Here is a 20,528-nt window from a genome sequence, read left to right as displayed (position 1 = left end):
GATTGGAACAAGTTTTCTCATTCTCTGGCTTTCCTACACTTCCTTTCCTTTCACCTGTCCCACACCCCCAGGGATTGTAAAAATAGGGAAATTGATTTATGTAAATATAGTGACTAATATGAAAAAATGGCCAAGCTTCTTCCGTTTTAATAATGGAAAAACCAAAGTAGCTTAATCAGATGCCAGATGCAGATAAATCCAAACCATCAACGGAAAAGTCTAAACAACTCATAAGTTTAGTTTCCACTTTGTCACAGTGTGCTCTGTATGAAAATATAGTATATGAAAACATAATTTTGCAGAATAAGTAACATGGAAGTGCTGAATTCAAGTCTGTCTTCTCAGACCTCCTTTGGTGGTCCAGTATTGTCCCATGGACTTTCCTGTGGCTTCATGGATTCGGCAAATAATGTAAATATTGGACACGAATCTTGGACAACTGTACGTAAGATCCAAGATGATAGCTCAGACCTCAGAGACAAAGAAAGTGCTATCAAAAACTCAGATGAAAACAAGTTCAGTCAAGCTAGTGAGGTTGTAACAGCCCATTGGACAATGGTTGAAGAAGAACCCGAGTCAACACATGGGATTTTTGGTTTAACCAGTAATGATGAAAATACAAATGCAGAAGGCACAATGTCAGCAGAGTCAGCAAAAACATCTTTGGATTTGATTCCAGTTCCTGCAAAGGCCGAAGAAAGTGAAAGGAAGTATGTGTCAAGTGCCAAACTGACCTCAACCCTTCATCAATCAAGAAAGTCATGTAAGTCAACTCCTCCCAAATAATATCCTGCCATACCTCCAAATAACATATTTTCTCACATATTTTGGGAGTTTTCCAAATAAGCTCAACTGAGTCCCTTGGAAAATATAAAACCTAATAGCAGGTGAAAACTCCACTTACATCATCTTTTTGGGTTAAAATCATGGCTCTGTGTTAAAAATGTACATCATCGTTGTTTTGAATGGGATTATATATCATTCAGTAAAAGGCCTAAACTATGACATGGTTCATATATAGATGTTGTGAGAGGTATTAAAGAAAATGTAAAATTACAAAGTACATGAAAGTCTTTGGCATTGTTACAGAGAGAAAAACAAATTATATTTTTCATCCACAAAAGAGAATTTCTTCTTGTTTGAAGTGCTGCATCTCACATGCCCCTGTCAGCATTAGAAGCCTCTTTCTAGAATTACGCATTGAATTCCTTTTTCAAACGGCTATATATTTTGTCTTTTTCTTTCAGTGTTGACTCATTTATCTACAGTTAGTCACATGGCTAGGCAGTAAGGGGATTTTTAGGTAATTATCCAGGTAATCACAACTGAAATGGAATGTCTTAAATAAACACAGATATGTAATGTTTTGGCACTGACATCATTGGGGAATTTTAACCTTTTAGTTTCTACAGAGATGTACACCTACCATGGGATGCTAAACTTTCATTTTAAACTTTTCTTCAGCTTGTAGATGCCAAAAAACAAATTTAGCCAGGGTTATTTTTGGCTGTAGAGCCATCAATGTCAAACTCATTGCACTTGGTATGATAACGTAATGTTTTCATGCACAAGTTATTCAGTAAAATAATATGGTATTTTGTATAATATAAAAAATAACATTTCAGACCATGTGTATATCTTTTAAATATTGGTCTGAGATTATACAGCTTTAACCTATAAAATTGGCAAATTACTGCTTCCTACTTATGTAAATGTCCACCCTAGGGCTTAGGAAGAGATCCAGACTATATTTTGCATTGCAGGACCACCACCAGCAGAACTACACAGATAAACACATCTAGCTACATCCTATGGGACTTATCCCCCCCCCAAAAAAAAAATTGATCATTTTGATGAATTGGTCCCACAGAATAAGGAAGATACCCGGAAAAAAGTCTAGCAGTAGCAGCCCCAAAATTGGACAGTTTTGATGAATTGATTCCCTAGGGAACTGAGCAGCCACTGGCAGACATATCTAGCCACATGGTATGTGACTGAATTTCCCCCAAAATTGGACAATTTTGATGATCTGATCCCTCAGAGTAAAGAAGGTGATGGAGGAGCAGCAGCAGTACTATGGTACAGGGCAGGCACCAGCAGACAGACATATCCAGCCACATGATATGGGACCGAATTTCCCAGATAATTGGACAATTTTCATGAATTTGCCCCCTCAGAGTAAGGAAGGTGATAAACTAGCTGTTGCACTAGGGCATTGGGAGGTACTGGCAGACTGACATATCCAGCCAGGCCTGGAGTGGCCATCTGGCACAATGGGCAAATGCCAGATGGGTCACTAGCCATCGGTGCCACTCACTCACCTGATGTCCCGCTCCCTTTCTTTCTCATTTCTTCTAGACCAAAAATAAACCTGCTGTTATCTGACAGTGCCTGCCCATCTTTGCTTTGGCAGCTGAGAAACATTACAAGGATGGCAGTGCTTGTAGAAGTGATGGCTGAGAGGTCACTGGTAGTAGTTTTATTCTGTGTTCCACCATAGAATACTTTACAAGCAATCTTCTCCTTTGATCCTTGCAAGGCACCAACACATGTCCCCTCTGTGATACCTTGGTAGTAACTAAAATTGGGCTTTACATTGGTAGGTGACGTGGATTCGATTTTACCACTACTAGGGCCAAAATGTATGCCAGTACTGCTGCCACTGCATGCGGCAGGTAATACTTACCGGTAAGATTTAGATTGTAGTTGGTCAGTACTGGACAGAATAAAAATATATAATTTGGTCAACAAAACCCAGAATTTGTACAAAACTGGCTTTTTGGTGGCTGCAGAGGGCATGCAATGGTACAGCTGGCTTTGCTGGACACAAGTTGAATGAAAGACCACTTGAACATGTAGCATGTGCACACACCCCTGCTTTGGCCGGTCTAACTATTAGTAATTATTAACAGCACACAAATATGAGGCTTTGCTGGTATTGTAAGTGTATTATTGAAACACAACCCAGGAATGGTATTTAAAAAAAATGACAAATACTTACAGTACCCGTAGTATTGGAGATAAGCCTCAGTCTCTGGGGAGTCTAACACTGCCTTGTCTAATATTGTCAATGATAACTAAGCGTGTCCCTTGCTCTTGTAAAGGCAGATTGGCCAGAGAAATAGAGTAATGAAAAAAAAAAACATATGCTGTTGGAACCATCATTCAGAGCCATAATCAATGAGATTGCCCCTCCACTTCATGCCACAATTGTTTGGCTACTTCTTTCTTTTAATCACTATACCTCCGACACAGACCCTTTCCACCTTCCCTTCTGAAAGAGCACCAAAAGGGGTTTTAATGGTGCCAAACGGACAAATTAACAAACTAATTCATACAAATATTGTGAGGTTTAACATTAATTTTCATTTGTTTCATCATGGGTCCCTCCTCGTTTTTCAAGATTCTTAGGAATTCGCAAATAAACAAAATGTGTTAAAAATTAAGGTTGTACCAATCCAAAAGTGTTTTGCCTAGCCCTGGTTTATTTTTGTAACATAAATAAAAATGTATATTGGCTAACAGTGGGAAGCAGTTGCACTTGGTTGCACTAAAGTCTAGCACGTAGACTTTGAACTAACAACCAGTGATGTCATGGAAGAATACATGGTCCATATAAGCAACAGTGCATTGACCTCTGTAGCTCAGGTTGCTGTGCCATCATCCGTACAATCATATATAATTCAGGCAGACAGAGACTGCAATATAAGCTGATAATAGGTAAAGAGATGCACAGGGAAATTAATTGCTGTGACAATGCACTAAAAAGGGGAGAGGTTGTGTAAAGCATAGAATAAAGACCTGCAATACAGAGAGCTATAATTATACAGAGGTACTTGTAGGGGTGTCCCAGTGTTATGGTAATGGTTGACACTTGCCACTATTAGTAGTTTGCTACAACAGTATCTTTGTTAAGGGCTAATATGGTATTTATTCTAGAATCAGTTATTTTACAAATTTCCAACGTGTGCAATGTAATGCAGTTGCTCTCTGACAGCACAGAGTATTATTGCAGTAGTGGTGATATAAGTGTGAGGAGATACACTGTGTCTGGTAACTGAGGTATGGCCACACCCAGTGGCGACTCTAGAAACAATATATAGGGGGGGCACACAAGATACCACAGTCAAACTGGGGGGGCATTAATAATTTCCACCATTAAATCATACCACTGAAAAAAATAAAAAAAATAAATATATATACATATACCGGTGTATATATATATATATATATATATATTGCCAAAAGTAATGTGCTATGGAATGATACTTGATCATTCAACATGGGAAGCCTGAAGCCACAATTTAGTACGACTAATCCTTGAAATCCTTTAAACAACACAATACCTTAACTTTTGCACTAAATGATTTCAGGACCTAATATTAGATTCTGCTGCTGATATATATATATATTAGCCCCTGCTGCCCATATATATTAATATTAGTCCCTGCTGCCGATATATATATATAAATATATATATATATAAATATTATATCCTGCTGCTGATAGGAGGTATAGATCAACACATTAACACACAAACCCAGCTTTGCATGTATAGCTCAATTGAAATTCACTTGTGATCTCAGCACTGAAGGTATATATTAAATAAACAGAATCAGACATACAAATCCTGTATTTGCAGGTATACAATAATAATATATGAAATGTAGCATTGCAGGTATAGATCAAATAAATACATGGAAACAGCATTGCAGGTATTAATCAACTGAACAAGACATACAAACCCTGTATTTGCAGGTATACATAAATAATGTATGGAAACATAGCATAGCAGATATGGATCTACAGAATAACACAGAAACCCAGCTTTGCAGGTGTAGGACAATTGGAATTCACATAAAAACACAGTATTAAAGGTATATTTTAAACCCCCTAAATTACAGGCATAGATCACAGGTTGCACACCCCAAAGTCAGCCCTGGCGTCCACACTGCCCACATAGAACCTGGCCAGCACCCAGATAACACACATACGATTTGCCATCTTTGTCCCATATACACCCTGCCTGGGCCATCTTGGTCCCCAAGGCTCAAACATCCTGCTAGTGCCATCTTTGCCCTTCCACAATTATACATCTATGATACACACAAACACATTAACTCATGCTCTCCCTCATTCAGACAACTCATCCACATATTAACTCATGCTCTCCCTCATTCAGACAATTCATCCATTTTAAGAAACTACGCCCCTTGGAGCTTCAAATGAGGGGCTACGTGTATTTCTAGGACAAAAGTTGACTGCACATATAATGATGGAATATGTCGCTTTGGCTAGAAAATATGTTTTTTCTAACCATAGCGACATGTTCATTTGTGTCTTGCGCACTCCAGGTTTGCACTAGAAACACATACAGCCCCTCATTTGATGCGCCAAGGGGTGTAGTTCTTGCAAATGTGTACTTTTTGTACCATAATTTAACTTCCTATGTGAGCAGTAATGCCACGTCAAGGCTTCAACCCTAATTACTGATCATTCACACGCCTTTCATATCTCCATTCACTCGCAGAAGCACACACCATACTTTCCATACATTCACTCACAGAAGCACACACCATTCTTTCCCCTTACAATCCCAAAGAAATGATGGTAAAGGGAGAAAAAAATCACTTTTACAGCAAAAATAAGTTTTGCAGTAAAAATGCAAGGCGCTCCAGGGATGAGATGGTTACTCACGTACCACACAGGCTAAATGGCTGATTTTATTAATATTTGCAGTTCATCAGGATTTCAAAAATTGCCTCCCTCTAATATTGGCTAAATTTAACCCCATCATCAAAGGGATCATGGGATTAAAAATTAGTATCGGCCATTTTTAAAAAGGGAATGTGACTTTTTATAGCTATATGATCACTGTGGTAACATTGGCTACCACAGTGGATCATTTAGCTAGAATACTTAAACTACTTTATGTTTAAATAATTGTTTAAACTGTTTTTTTAAATTATTTTTTTTTTAACTTAATATTTTTTATTCTTTTTACAAGCTACATACCGTGAAGTAATTACCTTTCCAACAGTATATGTTGGGGGTCTGTAGCTGCTTAGATGCCTGTATCTCAGGCATCTAAGCAGCTACAGACCCCCAACATATACCGTTGGAAAGGTAATTACTTCAGCTGCAGCATGCCCCCATACCGCTTTAACTGACAATTGTCAGTTGTTAATAAAGTTGCGCGGTGACGTCATCGCGTCATTGCGCGAGACGTCACCGGGCGGATCGGGTGGCCCCGGTGAGGCCCTTCAGTTTGAGGGGCGGATCGCCGGGGTAGGTGGTGATGGAGATCCACAGACCTCCATCAAGCTGGGGTAGTGCTAGTGACGGCATGGTGCCGTCGTTAGCACCTGACTGGGACTGCTAGCGACGGCACCATGCCGTCGTTAGCAGTCAAGGGGTTAAAGTCCCATTGCGGGACTGTCCTGGGTGCCTCCAAATTCGGCGGGGGGGCAACAGGGGGGGCAAGGAAGATCCTAGGGGGGAATTGCCCCCCCTTGCCCCCCTGTAGCGACGCCACTGGCCACGCCCTGTGAGTGTGATAGCTTACAGTGTTCTTGCAGTATGGTGTAATGTGTGTGCAAAAGGGTATAATGCTTTTGTTAATTCAGTGATCTTAGTGATTAGCACCTTTGTGCTGCATTAGCGCCTTGTGATTTGGTAATCCTGTGTCAATGAGATATAGTGGAGCTGGAGAGGGTTCAATGACGGGCAACCAGAGTAATAAGGGGAATGGGAGGACTACAGTACCCAGAAAGATTATCAGAATTAGGGTTATTTCGTTTGGAAAAAAGACAGTTTAGGCGGGATTTAATAACTATGTATAAATATATAAGGGGGCAGTACAGAGATCACTCCCAGGACCTATTTATACCCAGGACTGTATCTATAACAAGGGGACATCCTCTACGGCTGGAGGAAAGAAAGTTTCTACACCAGCACGGGGGTTCTTTACAGTAAGAGCGGTGAGATTATGGAACTCTCTGCCAGAGGAAGTGGTAATGGTAAACTCAATAAAAGAGTTCAAAGGGAGCCTGGACGTGTTTCTTGAAAGCAATAATTACAAGTTATGGATATTAGATTAATAGGGACAGAACGTTGATCCAGGGATTTATTCTGATTGCCATATTTGGAGTCGGGAAGGAATTTTCCCCCTGGTATGGGGCAATTGGCATCTGCTTCATAAGGGTTTTTTTGCCTTCCTCTGGATCAACACAGTAGGGACACAATATGTATATAGGTTGAACTTGATGGACTTTGGTCTTTTTTCAACCTTATGAACTATGTTACTATGTTACTATGTTATAGATGTACTTTTCAACCACAGTTTACTAAAAGGTGCATCGTCACTTGATTCGAGGTGTCACTCAGACTTGCTCGCCTGTATGCCATGGAAACTAAAGTTTAATGCAAGCGGTGAAAATCTTTAGCTGGGTTGCAGGGAGACCTACCTCTAATGTTTCAAGTGGTTGAAGTGGGACACTTTTGTTTTTACTGCATTTCTGAACCATGGTTCACTAAGATATATAGATATATAGGGACACTGGGAGCTTAAGATGTTGCCAGGTACAAGATATGACTATGAATAAAATATCCCGTCACAGCATCACAGGCACATTACACCGTCTAGATATAAAATGGCAACTTGCTGTTGTTTGCATCTAGCAGGCAGATGAAAGCTACTTTATTACCGGTATATTTGTCTAAATAACCTTGATGGTGAGTATGAGCTCCTAGAGAAGACACCAGAATCCCAAAGAGAGGCAGTCCCACCAAGAGAGAGGGACACCTGAGAGTTATTCAGGCAGTATTAGAGCAGAGAGTTGTAAAAGCTGTGTCATCGTAATTAAGTAGTCATGCAAAGCTCCCTTAGACATACACAATGACCGTGAAATCACCTTATCGTTAATCTGATATTTCAGTAAGAGGATCCTGGCAGCTCGTAACATGTATGCTGCCAACATGTTACGTTTGCGAACAAGAGTCTGGGCATTGCATCTTTCTTTACAGACAGGAATCAGAGGTGTGCATAGGTGTGTCACTGCCACAGAATAGAAAAGCAGCTGCTGACCGGCGAGGGGTTTAGAAGAACACACATTGAAGTGATAGTTCAAAGCAGGATAGCACTAGGACCTGGGAAAATTCTAGACCTTGCAGCTCAGGGATAGGGGAGAGAAAAGCCAGAACAACACAATAAAAAGAATAAGGGAGAGAAACAGAATTATTCATAGATGGGGACATAAAAGACAATAAGACACAATATAACATCATTGTATCTATTAAGCTTGATAGGACTGGAATTAGGAAAGCACTAAAATGTTTCTTAGTAAAAACAATTCTAAACATTTTAAAGGTTGTCTTATCAGCAGCGTATTAATAATGCTTTTTAGGGGTCCGTCCCTTTGGTTTATAAGACGATAAGACCACTTGTAAAACTTTGCGCCTGAATTATAGCCTACAAAAAGCCATAGTTAAAAAGAACGCTTATAATGCAAATCGATAAATATGAGGTAATCAGGAGGAACATTGTGGTTTCTGTGGTGATTGCATCACATTAAGCATATCTTTAAAAAATATATATATTTTCTCATGATAAAAACCCAAACAAAAAAAACAACCCAAACAAAATAAAAAAATAAATAAAACAAAACATCAGGGAGAAACTGAGACTTTAAAACAACTTATTAAAGAGAGAGTTATACAAGAAACAAGAGAGTTAAGCGTCCCTCAGTGAAATTAGTGAGGCAGACAGAAAGAGACAGAGTGTGCCTCAGCAGGCGCTTGGTTAGTGAAAGAGAGGAGCTATTTTGATAGACGCAGGCAGTTGCTGTGAGATATCCAATCCGTCTGCTCTTAGCAGAGGAGGGGAAGGCTGTTAAATTAAACAAACGTTTGTTCTGCCAGCGTAGACTGACTAGGGAGAAGATCACGCAGGACCAACAGGTGAGAGAGTGCTCTTTTGTGCAGATACGACAGGTGGGGTGTGAGAGAGGTAGATGCTGTACACAGGAGGTAGATGCTGTACACAGGAGGTAGATGCTATATACAACACACATACATCAAGCTAAATAAAAGTACAGAATTTGAGACTGTATCAAGCCAGTGTTGCTACATCCAGCTGCGAATATGCTGTGTATATTATATTAAGGAAAACCAAATTTCTAAATGGACGAAAGTTATATCATTGTAGACTTTCAGCCTATTTTTCCTCTTGAAATGTATTGTTAATTTAATAGTGATGTACCAATGTATTGTAAGTTGGAGAGCTTTCATTCCAGACAAAAACACATCTGGATTCTATACTGTTTTTAATTTTGTGATTACATTAACAAAGACTTGGTTGTCTTAGTCCATAAAAACAGATTCAATTCACATTAAACGCCCTCATACTTAAAGTGCGACTCCCAGAAGTCCTTTACAGAATGTAATATTCTTTTAAACCATTCTTTATATTTCTCTGCTTCTCCTTGTGGTTTAGCTTTTTTGTTAGCGTGTAGTTTTTTTGTTCCCTTGTAAAATGATACCAGTGTGTGTCTATGTCTCATGCGATGGAAACTGGGCATAGTTCATGGCAGCTGGTGAGCAGTCAGTCACCGATATTCACTGGGTTATTTTTTTAATTCTTTAAATGATGATGGGGTCCTGGGCAAACCTCCCCTAGTGGGCTCTCCAAGCTCAGTAGCATATGCCGCCACCAGCCCATTCTTATACCACGACCCCATTGATACTCCCTACTTCACACAGTGTACTGATATTGCTAATGTGCACAACAACAAGGGGCCCAAGGGACAAATGATGTGGGCCCCTAAGGGAAGCCTGGGCCCAGGTAACTGCTTCTTTTGCCTTGCGTAAAAGATGGCTCTGGTTACGCTGCTGCCTATATATATATAATCGTTAACTCCTACAATTTGCTTTGTAGATATCTGTAATGCATGCATCACTTGCACCCTGCAGGCATGACTATATCCCTTGGTCTCTGTGATTGTCCTTAAGATGCTTTGGGTAATATGCTTTAAAACTTCTGTTTTCGAGGGCCACAGAAAAACAGGTTTTCAGATCAGTTATTAGCAAATTGTTTAGACATGAACAGTGTAAACTGATACCCTGGGGGAATCTAATAATGATTTTAGCAGGGTCATTGCATGATGAACACCTGGTTGCTGTTAAGGTCAAGTTTGCAAGGGCCATAGCTGAAGGGCATCAGTGTCTGTCCCTGCAATCCATCATTTGTTTTTCTCTACATGCATCAGACTGCATTGCCAATAGGAGACCAAACAGGGTGAAGGGCCAGCACCAGGTGATTTGGAACCCTTTTTAGGAAATCCTATATCACTGACTACAAGGTCTAAGTTTTATACCCCTAGTGTCAGTAAGGGTGATAATTGGATGATATAATATTGCAACACAAATTATTTCATAAGTGTTATGTCATAAAAAAATTCCCTGGCATGCAGACAAACTCTGTCATATTTGTTTGATGGTCATGTGGGATATTATGGAATCCATGTCCTAAACATCTTTTTGAAGCAATATGTAATGCAGAATGAAATGGTGTACTATAAAGTAATTTTTCTCAAAACATTTTTTTCATTCAGTATATTGCTGACATATTGTGCTTGTTTCCATGTGTTCTTTACTTATAGAAAGAAAACAATTAAAGCTAGGAAAACACTCCCATTGAATTCAGTAGGAGCACTTTCTACACATGCGCTTGGTGGAGGGTCTCGTTAGACGATCTGAAACTAGTGTAAGCTAGATGGCAGAGAGTGTAGCACATGCACACACTGGCAAGAAAATGTGTTCAGTCAAAGACCCATAAGGGTGGGGAAATAGTGCAAATGCATTGGGGGATTACGCCTGGAGAGTTAAGTTTAAGTTATGTAAGTTTATAACATGAGTAACACTGGAAAAAGTGAAATAAGATTTGAAATATTTTACAAATATTTATGAGCATTTTTAAACATAATGTTGTAATTTCATTTTTAGTTCCTCTTGCCACTTCTGAACGTGGCCAGTTTTTATATAAATACCAAAATAAGTAAATAGCTTGATCAGCTTCAAAGTTAGACCTCCTTTTAATGTTAGGTGGACGATACCCATTAGATAAAGCCATTTTGACCATCTATCTTCCAAAAGTGGCCTAAAAGTGGTCACATAATAGCAAAGCTAGCTGAAATAGTTATACTTGTATGTATATTTCCATGTATGGAGTCAACAGGTGAATAAGCGCTTTCCAATTGACTTTATGTAGTGTATAAGATACAAAATACATTATAATAGGAGGTATTGTAGGTATGCAGACATTACAGGTCGATGACCCGTACAGTTTACTAAATATACAAATGTCAGAAAGATTTGCCTCAAGGTTGTTGTGGTAAAAATGTTTTATTCATTGTAGTCTTTTTTATTTAAAACTAATACACATATAACCCAAAAGTGGAAAATGCATCATCTGAGCATGCATTAAAACGTATTTGGTGATTTTTTTCTACTTACATCAAACCGTTACCTGCACTGTCTACCACAGTGTCACTGTTCCATCAGTTGACAACATTAGCAGCTGGTCTCCAAGGGAGCGGAAAGTATGTTGTGGGCGAGCGTGAAAGGGACAGCTAGCATTCTGCTTGCTCAGCAAGCAATGATCCCAGAGTGACGCCACCTGGCAAACACAATGCAACATGGGCACATTTATAAAGGGTTTACAGTCAGTCTGGTTACCAAAAGAGAGCCTCTTCGTCTGGGTTGCTCAGCTCACATTGAAGGTGTGAGAATATTATCTGTTTAAAGTTCATGGAGAATGACTGGTTTCGTTTTTTCAAATGTGATGAACCTTTATTTATGACTATATGGCCTCTTTTTAGATCAGTGAAGCTTTTTATACACACATGTATTTGTGCATGTTTTTCATGCACTAGGAATGAACTTTGAAACATTACCATAGGCAGCCCTGACAACCCAGGTTATGTCTTGGCTATCCATTTAAATACCTTGTCCATGAACTGTTGACTGCATTTGCCTGAACGATACAGTTATAGAGCAATGTGCACATATTAAAGGGATATAGATTGGAGTTTTCCATGGGTGGAATGCCACATGATGTCATGTTGCAGCCCATATATAACAACTGCTTCCTTAATTATTTTGTTAGTCTATTAGTGCTATTTTGAGCTAGGAATACCAAGCTGTAAAACACAATAGATGTAGGAGAACTGTGAATCGCCCCATCTATTCATGCATTTGGCATCCATCAATTTGACCCTCAGTTCCATATTTTAGGCAGTAGTTGATGTTTCATCCATCATGAATAAGGTAATGCCAAGGCATTGTTTTTCTAGGACATAGTGTTTCTGATGCAAAAAATGCATCAGAAACACTTCAAAATCTTGTGACAAGCCTCTCCAGGAGACTGGATACTGTTATAGCTGCAAAGGGTGGACCAACTACATATTAATGTCTATGTATTTAGACTGCAATGTCAAACAACTCCCAGCTGATGTTATGGTCAGATGTCCCAATACTTTTGTCCATATAGTGTATGTAATAAAAAAACAGCACAGGAAAAATATTTTCATAGGGTTTAATGTCTGCACAATGAAAGGAATTATTTAATAAATCATGACTATATAAAAATAACATACTGTTGCTGTATTCATCAGTGAATATGGTTTTAGCTGCGGGAATGGTGTTTACTGAGGTTTCCTCTTTTGTAGGCTGGATTATATTACTGATGAGGGAGTATGACTGGGAGAATTGATAAAAACAAAACAGAAAACCAGTGGAGTTATGGGAAATCTTTCTTTTACTGCCACTCCTTTTCCTGCCTGCCAAAATAAAGAGTAACAGCAGCATTTGGTGCATACTTTTGGGAAGCCACAAGTCTTGAAAGGAATTCACACTGCAGACTTCTGTTTCTTCAGTAAAGTTAACTCCTCTTGTGCATGAAAAACTTTCTGTACTTTTGTGAGAAATGTCTAAGATGATTCCCGAATGTCTTAAAAGAAAACAGTTGTTGGAATCTTAAAAAGTACTAGTTATTTTATGAAAAAAAGATCATTTCTAAAACTGTGGATAACTAGATATTGATGAGGAGCACCAGTCCACATAAAGTAGATTTTGGGATTGAAGCTTTAGGTCTCAATGTTCTATGATAGACCATGTAATAAGTTAGAGAGCTCCTCATCATTACAGTGCCTTCACATGGGTGACTATCTCTCATATCACCTAAGCCAGCTCACTGTTAATCCTCTTAATGTTTTTATGTATAAACACAAGAGGAGAACATACTTTGTTGAAACATTTCTTCGAAATGACCACAATGCATATGTCCATGTGAAATTCAAATACGCTAAATTCGGCTCCTATATATCCCAAGGAAAAACAGACATCTCTTGAACACACATGACTTGCTTACCAAGGAAAGAAAGTGGGCCTAACCAGGGCAAGGCTAAACAACACCATCAGCCACAGATCAGATGTTGCCCTGTATGCCTGGCTATCAGCACTTGTACCTGGAGCCTCCGGGTCAAACCAAGAGACTTCACGGGTATAATACCAGTAATTAGAATAATGACTGTCCTTTTGGAGGATAATATTGGATCATGTATGTTTTACACCCTTTATTGTCAACTTTAAGAAGATACCTTTGCAGAAATCAGTGTAACCACAGGATGCAAGAATACAGAGTCAACTGCCAGCTTTAAATTCCTCATTGCTCTTTGAAACAAATTATGATTTCTAATGTCTCTAAATAGTCTTTATCCACAAGAAAATTACAGTATGTGGCTTTTTTTTGTAAAAGCCAATCTGTAGAATTGAAATGCACTCTTTTTCAGTATGTACAGGGGCCAATGAAAATACAAAGGGTTTAGCCAACAGAACGGAAATGTTAAAATAAAATAGTTCTTTTCAAAAGACCCATAGAAGCCACTTATTTTGTGGTTCCTCGATGATGTATGCACATCTGTTTGGTATGCCTTAGTCTTCTGGTTTTGCGTTATTATAGGTTATTGGTTTAAACAGGAACACAGAATTAGATTAAAAAAAGAAGGGATTTGGTAATCTGTGTTCAATTATATAGATCACTATACTAGGTCTTGTAGTAATCTTTTACCTGCTGGTTGTTCATTGTCACTTGGTAAATATGGTTCTGTAACTTTGAAGTAAAGAAGCTTTAGGTTTCTGAGATGAAGACAATGCGAGGAACCAAAGGTATTCTAAGTCATCATAGAATAAATTTAAAGAGACAGTTGTCCCTGACATCCCCACTACTGAAGAATATTACAATGAACGAATACAAGCTTAACTAGCATCTATGAATAGAAGGGGGTACTGACACAGTTAGCACATATACATTAAAAAACCTCTCATCACTGGTATTTGGGTTTTAATCATCTAGTTGAGAACTGTTGGTTCTTGAAAACCATAACCCATCCAGAGATTTGTGGTTTCTGTTATTTCCTTGAGGTTAAACAATCAATCCTGTGTATAGTATTGCTCTAACAGCCTGCTGTGCTTGCCTTTGTCACCTATGTATGAAACTGGGCATTATTGCTTCTGTTAACTTTTGTCAATGACTGCTTATGTTTGACCTAATAAGCCCAGTGTATAAAGGTCTACTCATCAAGGGCTCTATGTAATTCTAAAAGCACTAAAACAGGGCACACCTGGCATTGCATGCATTAAAAAGGTGTCCAAGGTTTCTCTCAGCCCTGGAACGATACAAATACCGCTACACATTGCCAAGTCATTCTCCAGAGTTGAGTCCTCATTAAAGTAAACTAGAGAAATACCAACGTGTCATTGCAGAACCCTGCAGAATTTGCAGAAACTAAATAAGTACACTATGCATGCTACCCTACAGCATAGTCAGTCATTCAGCCAGCAGATACCCTTGGAGCGGATCTGCACAAACCATTTACGTGTGATCACAGTGAGCTTTTTGTCATCTGTAGCAGCAAAAAGTCAACTGCTTACTTTGTACTTATCTGCTTCACCTCCCCAGGACTCCCTATGTCTATCTTCAACAGCAATTTCCCTCCTTATCAGTACTTGTACCCACACAACCTATATATATTTTTTAGCACAAGTAGGATTTTCTTTTGAAACCATATTAATGTAAGTGTGACATTACATTGTATGATTAAAATTTTTACAAAAAGCAAAGTGAAAAAAAAATGTTTCACTGTTTTAATTGTATATAAATTGTACAAGCAAGTGTTAATGGGAAAAAGAACCATAATATATTCATTAACTTGTCCTCATTTGGAAAGCACCCTATATGCCAAGGATTATCATCTATTTTGCCAGTAATAGGACAAATATTACATGTACACATCATCAAGTTTTTTCAAAATTTCTCATGCTGGGAACTTCAATAGTGTTCACATATTTGGAAACCACACTATAAAACAATATATTGCTGCAAAGGAGACAACCCAGTGTATTCCATTAGGACCATTCCATCACCAGTCTCATTCAAAATAGCCATGACATACATATATGTCATGGGTCCTGCAGAACCATTTTTGTGACCATCACTGGTCCTTAAAGGTTAAAGGAATAGTCGTCATGTTTCCTGGGCTATATTCAGGACATTTATGGATAAAGCAACTTGAGCATAGGTTGAGCAATCAAAGGACTATTTTACCTAAATAGAAGCAGTGATATCCAGAAATCTGGTTTGATGTATCTGTTTGTATTTAACATTTAACTATGTTGTAACTATCAAACAGGGTTAAAGCCCAAGGTTCCAAGGTGCCAGAATTTAAAAAAGTATATGGTATATTATATCCATTTTAATCCGCTTTATGTTTATTATACTAAATGTGTTGCAGTACACAGTCTCATGAGCCCATATAGTATTAATATCACCACATTCAGTGAGCAGCCCTAAGACAGTAGCCTCTCAAACTCATGATAGCGTACAAAATCAGGCCAGCAGATCCATGTTGTGGTATATTTCTGCATATGGTCTGTGGTAATATGTATACATTCCTCCATAACCCTAACCTGTTGCATTATTGTAACCCACTCTCTCAGAGGGAACCTTCCAGTAAATGGGAATCTGGCACTTAGCTGCATCAAGCATGTACTTGGTCATTAAATGCCTGAGGGCAAGACCGATTCCTTAACATTATGGGGCGAAAGGGAGATCCCCAGTCTTCTTCTTGATCACCTGGTGAACCTTTTTTCCAAAACAGGTGAATTCATTCACACCCACACCATACATGGAGAAATTACCTCAATTCCCCCCACATTCCCAACAGTTTGGATCAGGATCAGGATAAATCCTGCATATGCGGCTCGGTGTCCAGAGAGTTAGGACATCCTATAGAGCACTTATATGTCAAACAGATTTTCTCCCACTGATGATTTCCCTCCCTCATGTCCTCCCATCTTCCAATAAAGTAGTGGGGTGGCATAAGATCCTGACTGTAGGAGCTGGTATGCCATTGAGATACCTCTCCTAGACAGATGGCCTAACTGTCATCAGAGAGTGGGGATAAAGTTACCCCCCCTTCCCGATAGAGTTAAGTAGGGATAAATAAGGAGTGCCCAAGTACTTCCAGTAAGCTGTATAGTACTGCAAAGGGAGCACATCAGGGCCTGGGACTTTCCCTGCCTGCGTTGCTTTCATTGCAAACTCTTGACAATTTATTTTTATACCACTACTATGGCTGTTTTTGCATCAATTTGCTAAAGGTCGAGTAAATGTTGGAATTTGCAGCAAGTTAGCAGGAGCTAACTCACATATTTATCACTTCTAACTTGCATTTACACTTGACATGTGATATCACTTTAAACTGATTTAAAGTGGCTTGTGACTTGCAAATTTTTGTATGTACAGTAATACTTCACAATGAAATTGAACAACCTTTTAGCTAATGTGTACAGGATCATGTACTGTATTTTGCTTTGTCTACCCTGTCTATAAATAACATGCAATTATACTCTATACCAAACATCAGCAAATGAACACCTATATTCTAAACAATATAAGTTTTTACCTTTATATTATTAGTTTTCAGTTCTTAGGACGGGTTCAACCTGTTCTAAAGTTAGTTAAATTTTTGAACAACAGTTGAAAGATTTTCATAGCTTTAAAGGGGACATACATACTCTAACAGCAATACCTTAAAAGATAGACAATATCGGTGAATACGTGTGTCCAAGCTCATTTGTCCTCAAACTAGCATACTAGGACCATGTCTAACAATATCTCTACTGTATATAATCATTCGTTTTTAAATACTGGGCTACCAGAAATCATTCGGTAACTTGTCTGAAACCACAGCCCTTACTAACAGTTATTTAAAATAAGCCCAATGCTGCATATCTGGATGGACTGAGCAAATTCCGTATTGAAGCTGAACTCACAAAAAAGTCTGGTCACTGATTAAAAAGGGGGGCAAATTGCCTTCTTGGGTGGTCATGCCCCAATGTTCTGCTGCTCAATGGGCCAGTTACAACCAATCCATTTATTTTGCTTTAAAAGGAGCCTTGTTGCTTTATCGCTGGAATATTATGTGATATCCTGGCACTCTGCAACAGTGATGTTGGCCGGTGATTGGGGAGCTGTCATGGGTCAAGTCTAGGGCAGCTCCCAAGGTAAATACGTCACTTAAGAGAGGTCACAGCTTCTTGGAATGTTGTCTGAGATACAGTTTGAAAGTTTTATTTAAATAATAGGTTCCAAAATATTATAAAGTGTTTGCATTTTTCTAAATATATATTTTAAGCATGTTTGTTCATTGTTCCATGTAAAATTTACATAACCATCAGAGTTATATTGAACAAATGTATGACTGGTCTGGTACTGGTGTCAACCTCTGTGAAAAGTAGAGGAAGAGCTCTGTTGTTTGTACATAGATGAATACTGAAGATGTGAACTTTTTTGATGCTTGTAGTTTTTTAAAAATATTTTATTAGTAAAATAATTAATTTCTTTCTCCTTCCTAACAGACATATCAAGGAGTGTAAGTCTCACAGAGAAAGAGCTAAAGGAAGCGCAATATATGAATGATAACAATGCTACCCAGGTAAGCCCCACCCAAGGTAGTTGCTCACGAGGGGCCCTGCTCTTTCATCGGCGGCGGCAGAAACTGAAAGCCCTTGAACAACAGAGTCTTGCAAAGCATGCTGACACGTTGGTTATCCAACAGACTCACAGTATTCCAGAGACAAAGAGTACTCAACATGATCTGAAGAAAACTAAAACTCACCTTGGCTCTGGACAATCAGCATTTGCAAACAGCATGGAAGAAACCTCTTCTGATGCTGGGTATGAGGAAATAGAAAACACATGGGGGGAAGAGCTAAGGGGTGTGGACTTCCCACCTGTAGATAAAAGAGCGCCTTCTCCAAGTGCTTCAGAGGATGAACATCAAGGTCTTCTGAGTGCACATCTAAAAGAAACATTAGTAGTATCAACCACTAATGGTTTACTTAATCAGATTTGTTTAGAGTCTGAGCCTGCTATCAAACATGAACCTAAGATTACACAGAATGGTAAACAGAACAAACAATACTGTGAAGTCCATCTCACTTTGTCGAAACCTAAATCTGTGAGTAACAGAACAGCTAGGCCCTTTGGAATTCAGCCATCTGCAAAAAAGAACCCATCTCCTTCGGAAAATAATCCTGTGAAAGACCTCCCTCCCCCTCCAACTTATGCGGAAACATTATCAAGCCCTCCACCAGTGACCCGCATTATATCACCCCCTGCCTATTCTGTTTTATATCCAACAGATGAAGAACATATAACTCCTGTGACACAAGTAGTTAATCGCAGCGTATCATTAACACCACAGAGAAAAACAGGAATTTTGGAGGAAATGGGAACATGTCGGGGATCAAAGAAATCTATGTTCACATTTATTGAGAAGCCTAGAATGACACCGAATCCCGATCTTTTGTCCATGGTGCAAACTGCAGATGAAAGGCGGAAAAACAAAGATCAGGTTGATGTACCAACTGACGAGGAACCTTTTGCTCTAGGTGCAGAAGCATCCAATTTCCAAAATAATAAAACAGTAAGAGGAACAGACAGTACAGACAGAAATGACAATGTGCCTGACTGGTCAACTTCCCTGAAGTCTCCAGGTGTCAGAACAAAGCCACCACCTGCTCCGATCCAAACTCTGACGGAGGCTAAAGGGAAAGGGGCAGAATTATTTGCCAGAAGGCAATCCAGGATGGAACGATTTGTGGTTGAATCTCCATCATATGACTCTGTTAGGTCTCCTTCGCCAACTATGTCACTGCCACCATCTTGGAAGTATGTCTCAAATGCTCATTCGTCACCCACTCAGTTTAGTCGCCAAGTCAAAATCAACCAAAGATCATCTAGGCCTTCCTCTACTGCACCAATAACAAACACTGGTTCAGAAAATGTTCATTCACAAAAAGACCTGGAGATTTCTAAAAGACAACCATACCAACTTCAGTCATCTCTGTTCATCTTCTCTCCAACTAAGGATCCTGTGAGCTCTCTTCCCAAAGCAGCCCCTCCCCCTAAGCCTATGGTGATGGAATCTCAACACTTAAGAAGACAGTTGTCATGTCCCTCTCCCACCATATGTTCTCCAACGTATGTCCATTCTATGAGATCACCTTCTTCTACATTATCTCCTTCACCCACAGGTTTTGGAAGACAGATGCCAACCAGTCATGTATCACCGCTTTCACCAGTTCCTTTCACAAGTACCGGGGTGGCACCTTCAAGAACCAAAACTATAATACAAGCTCCACGGCCAACATTCTCTGCTAGGAGTGCCGGCTTGGAATCACAGGTGTGGAAGCCTTCTCCATATTACAAGTAATGTTGTCGACAATGCAGTTAAAACCTGAGAGTGTCAGGAAGTAGTGGTATTGGCCAGTTGGGATCAAGCTCTACTACTATATAAAAAGTTAGGTTAAATGGTCATCCAACTCAATATAATGTCTTTTTTCAGTTTATAGTCAGACTTTAATGCCATAATGTAGGGGACTGAATTATCCATGAGCAGAGTTTATAAAGGAAGAATTGATCTCACAGATAATTAAAACCTTATATGAACTTGGACAATCATGTATTTAAAATCAGAAGGCATTCTTTCAGCTACTGCTTGACATCTGGGAGTTATTTGTCTTTCCTGCTGTATCCTACCATCTTCTCCTCCAAACTTATGCTATGCATCTCTCTGGACACTTTCCATTGACTTACTACTTACTTAAATTTCTTTTTGGTTTGTCTTATTTGCTAAATGTGATAGATGGATACAATGAAAAGCAAAAATCCCCTTGGTGGGTATCTCTGGTATTGTATACTCTGTCTACCTTTCTGTGTCCTTATCTTCTTCATTCTGATCTTGCGTCTTTAAATTTGCAAAAAAAGTTATACACCTACCACTAAATATAAAGCCACACACCTTAAAATGCATTTAATATATAATCACAGACCACACACTTCTTTAGTGGACCGTTTGAGAGTTCATGTTTGCATAGGTAGATCCTGAAAGCTGGGATTGCTATAG

General features: G+C 39.0%; 1 protein-coding gene across 1 annotated transcript; it reads left to right on the top strand.

Moving 5' to 3' along the window:
- The first annotated feature begins 312 nt into the window (after positions 1 to 312).
- On the top strand, positions 313 to 19,835 carry LOC149297829 (synaptopodin-like). Its single transcript, XM_089488054.1, has 2 exons — positions 313 to 763; positions 17,977 to 19,835. Exons 1-2 carry the CDS (start codon positions 313 to 315, stop codon positions 19,833 to 19,835), a joined length of 2,310 nt encoding a protein of 769 aa, XP_089344180.1.
- The last annotated feature ends 693 nt before the right edge of the window (positions 19,836 to 20,528 follow it).

This window comes from Sceloporus occidentalis, unplaced genomic scaffold (genome assembly GCF_023333645.1).
Source record: "Sceloporus occidentalis isolate IW3139 unplaced genomic scaffold, rSceOcc1.0.p SCAF_36, whole genome shotgun sequence".
NCBI classification, from domain to species: Eukaryota; Metazoa; Chordata; class Lepidosauria; order Squamata; family Phrynosomatidae; genus Sceloporus; species Sceloporus occidentalis.
Note: the sequence above shows the minus strand (reverse complement) of the source record. Positions and strands in the feature narration are given on the sequence as shown.

What these genes read in the sequence shown, in the direction of transcription:
- LOC149297829 (XM_089488054.1), top strand. Translation starts at nt 313, where the DNA reads ATGGAAGTGCTGAATTCAAGTCTGTCTTCTCAGACCTCCTTTGGTGGT. An exon ending in TCATCAATCAAGAAAGTCAT is followed by an intron (nt 764 to 17,976) that starts GTAAGTCAACTC and finishes CCTTCCTAACAG; the next exon opens with ACATATCAAGGAGTGTAAGT.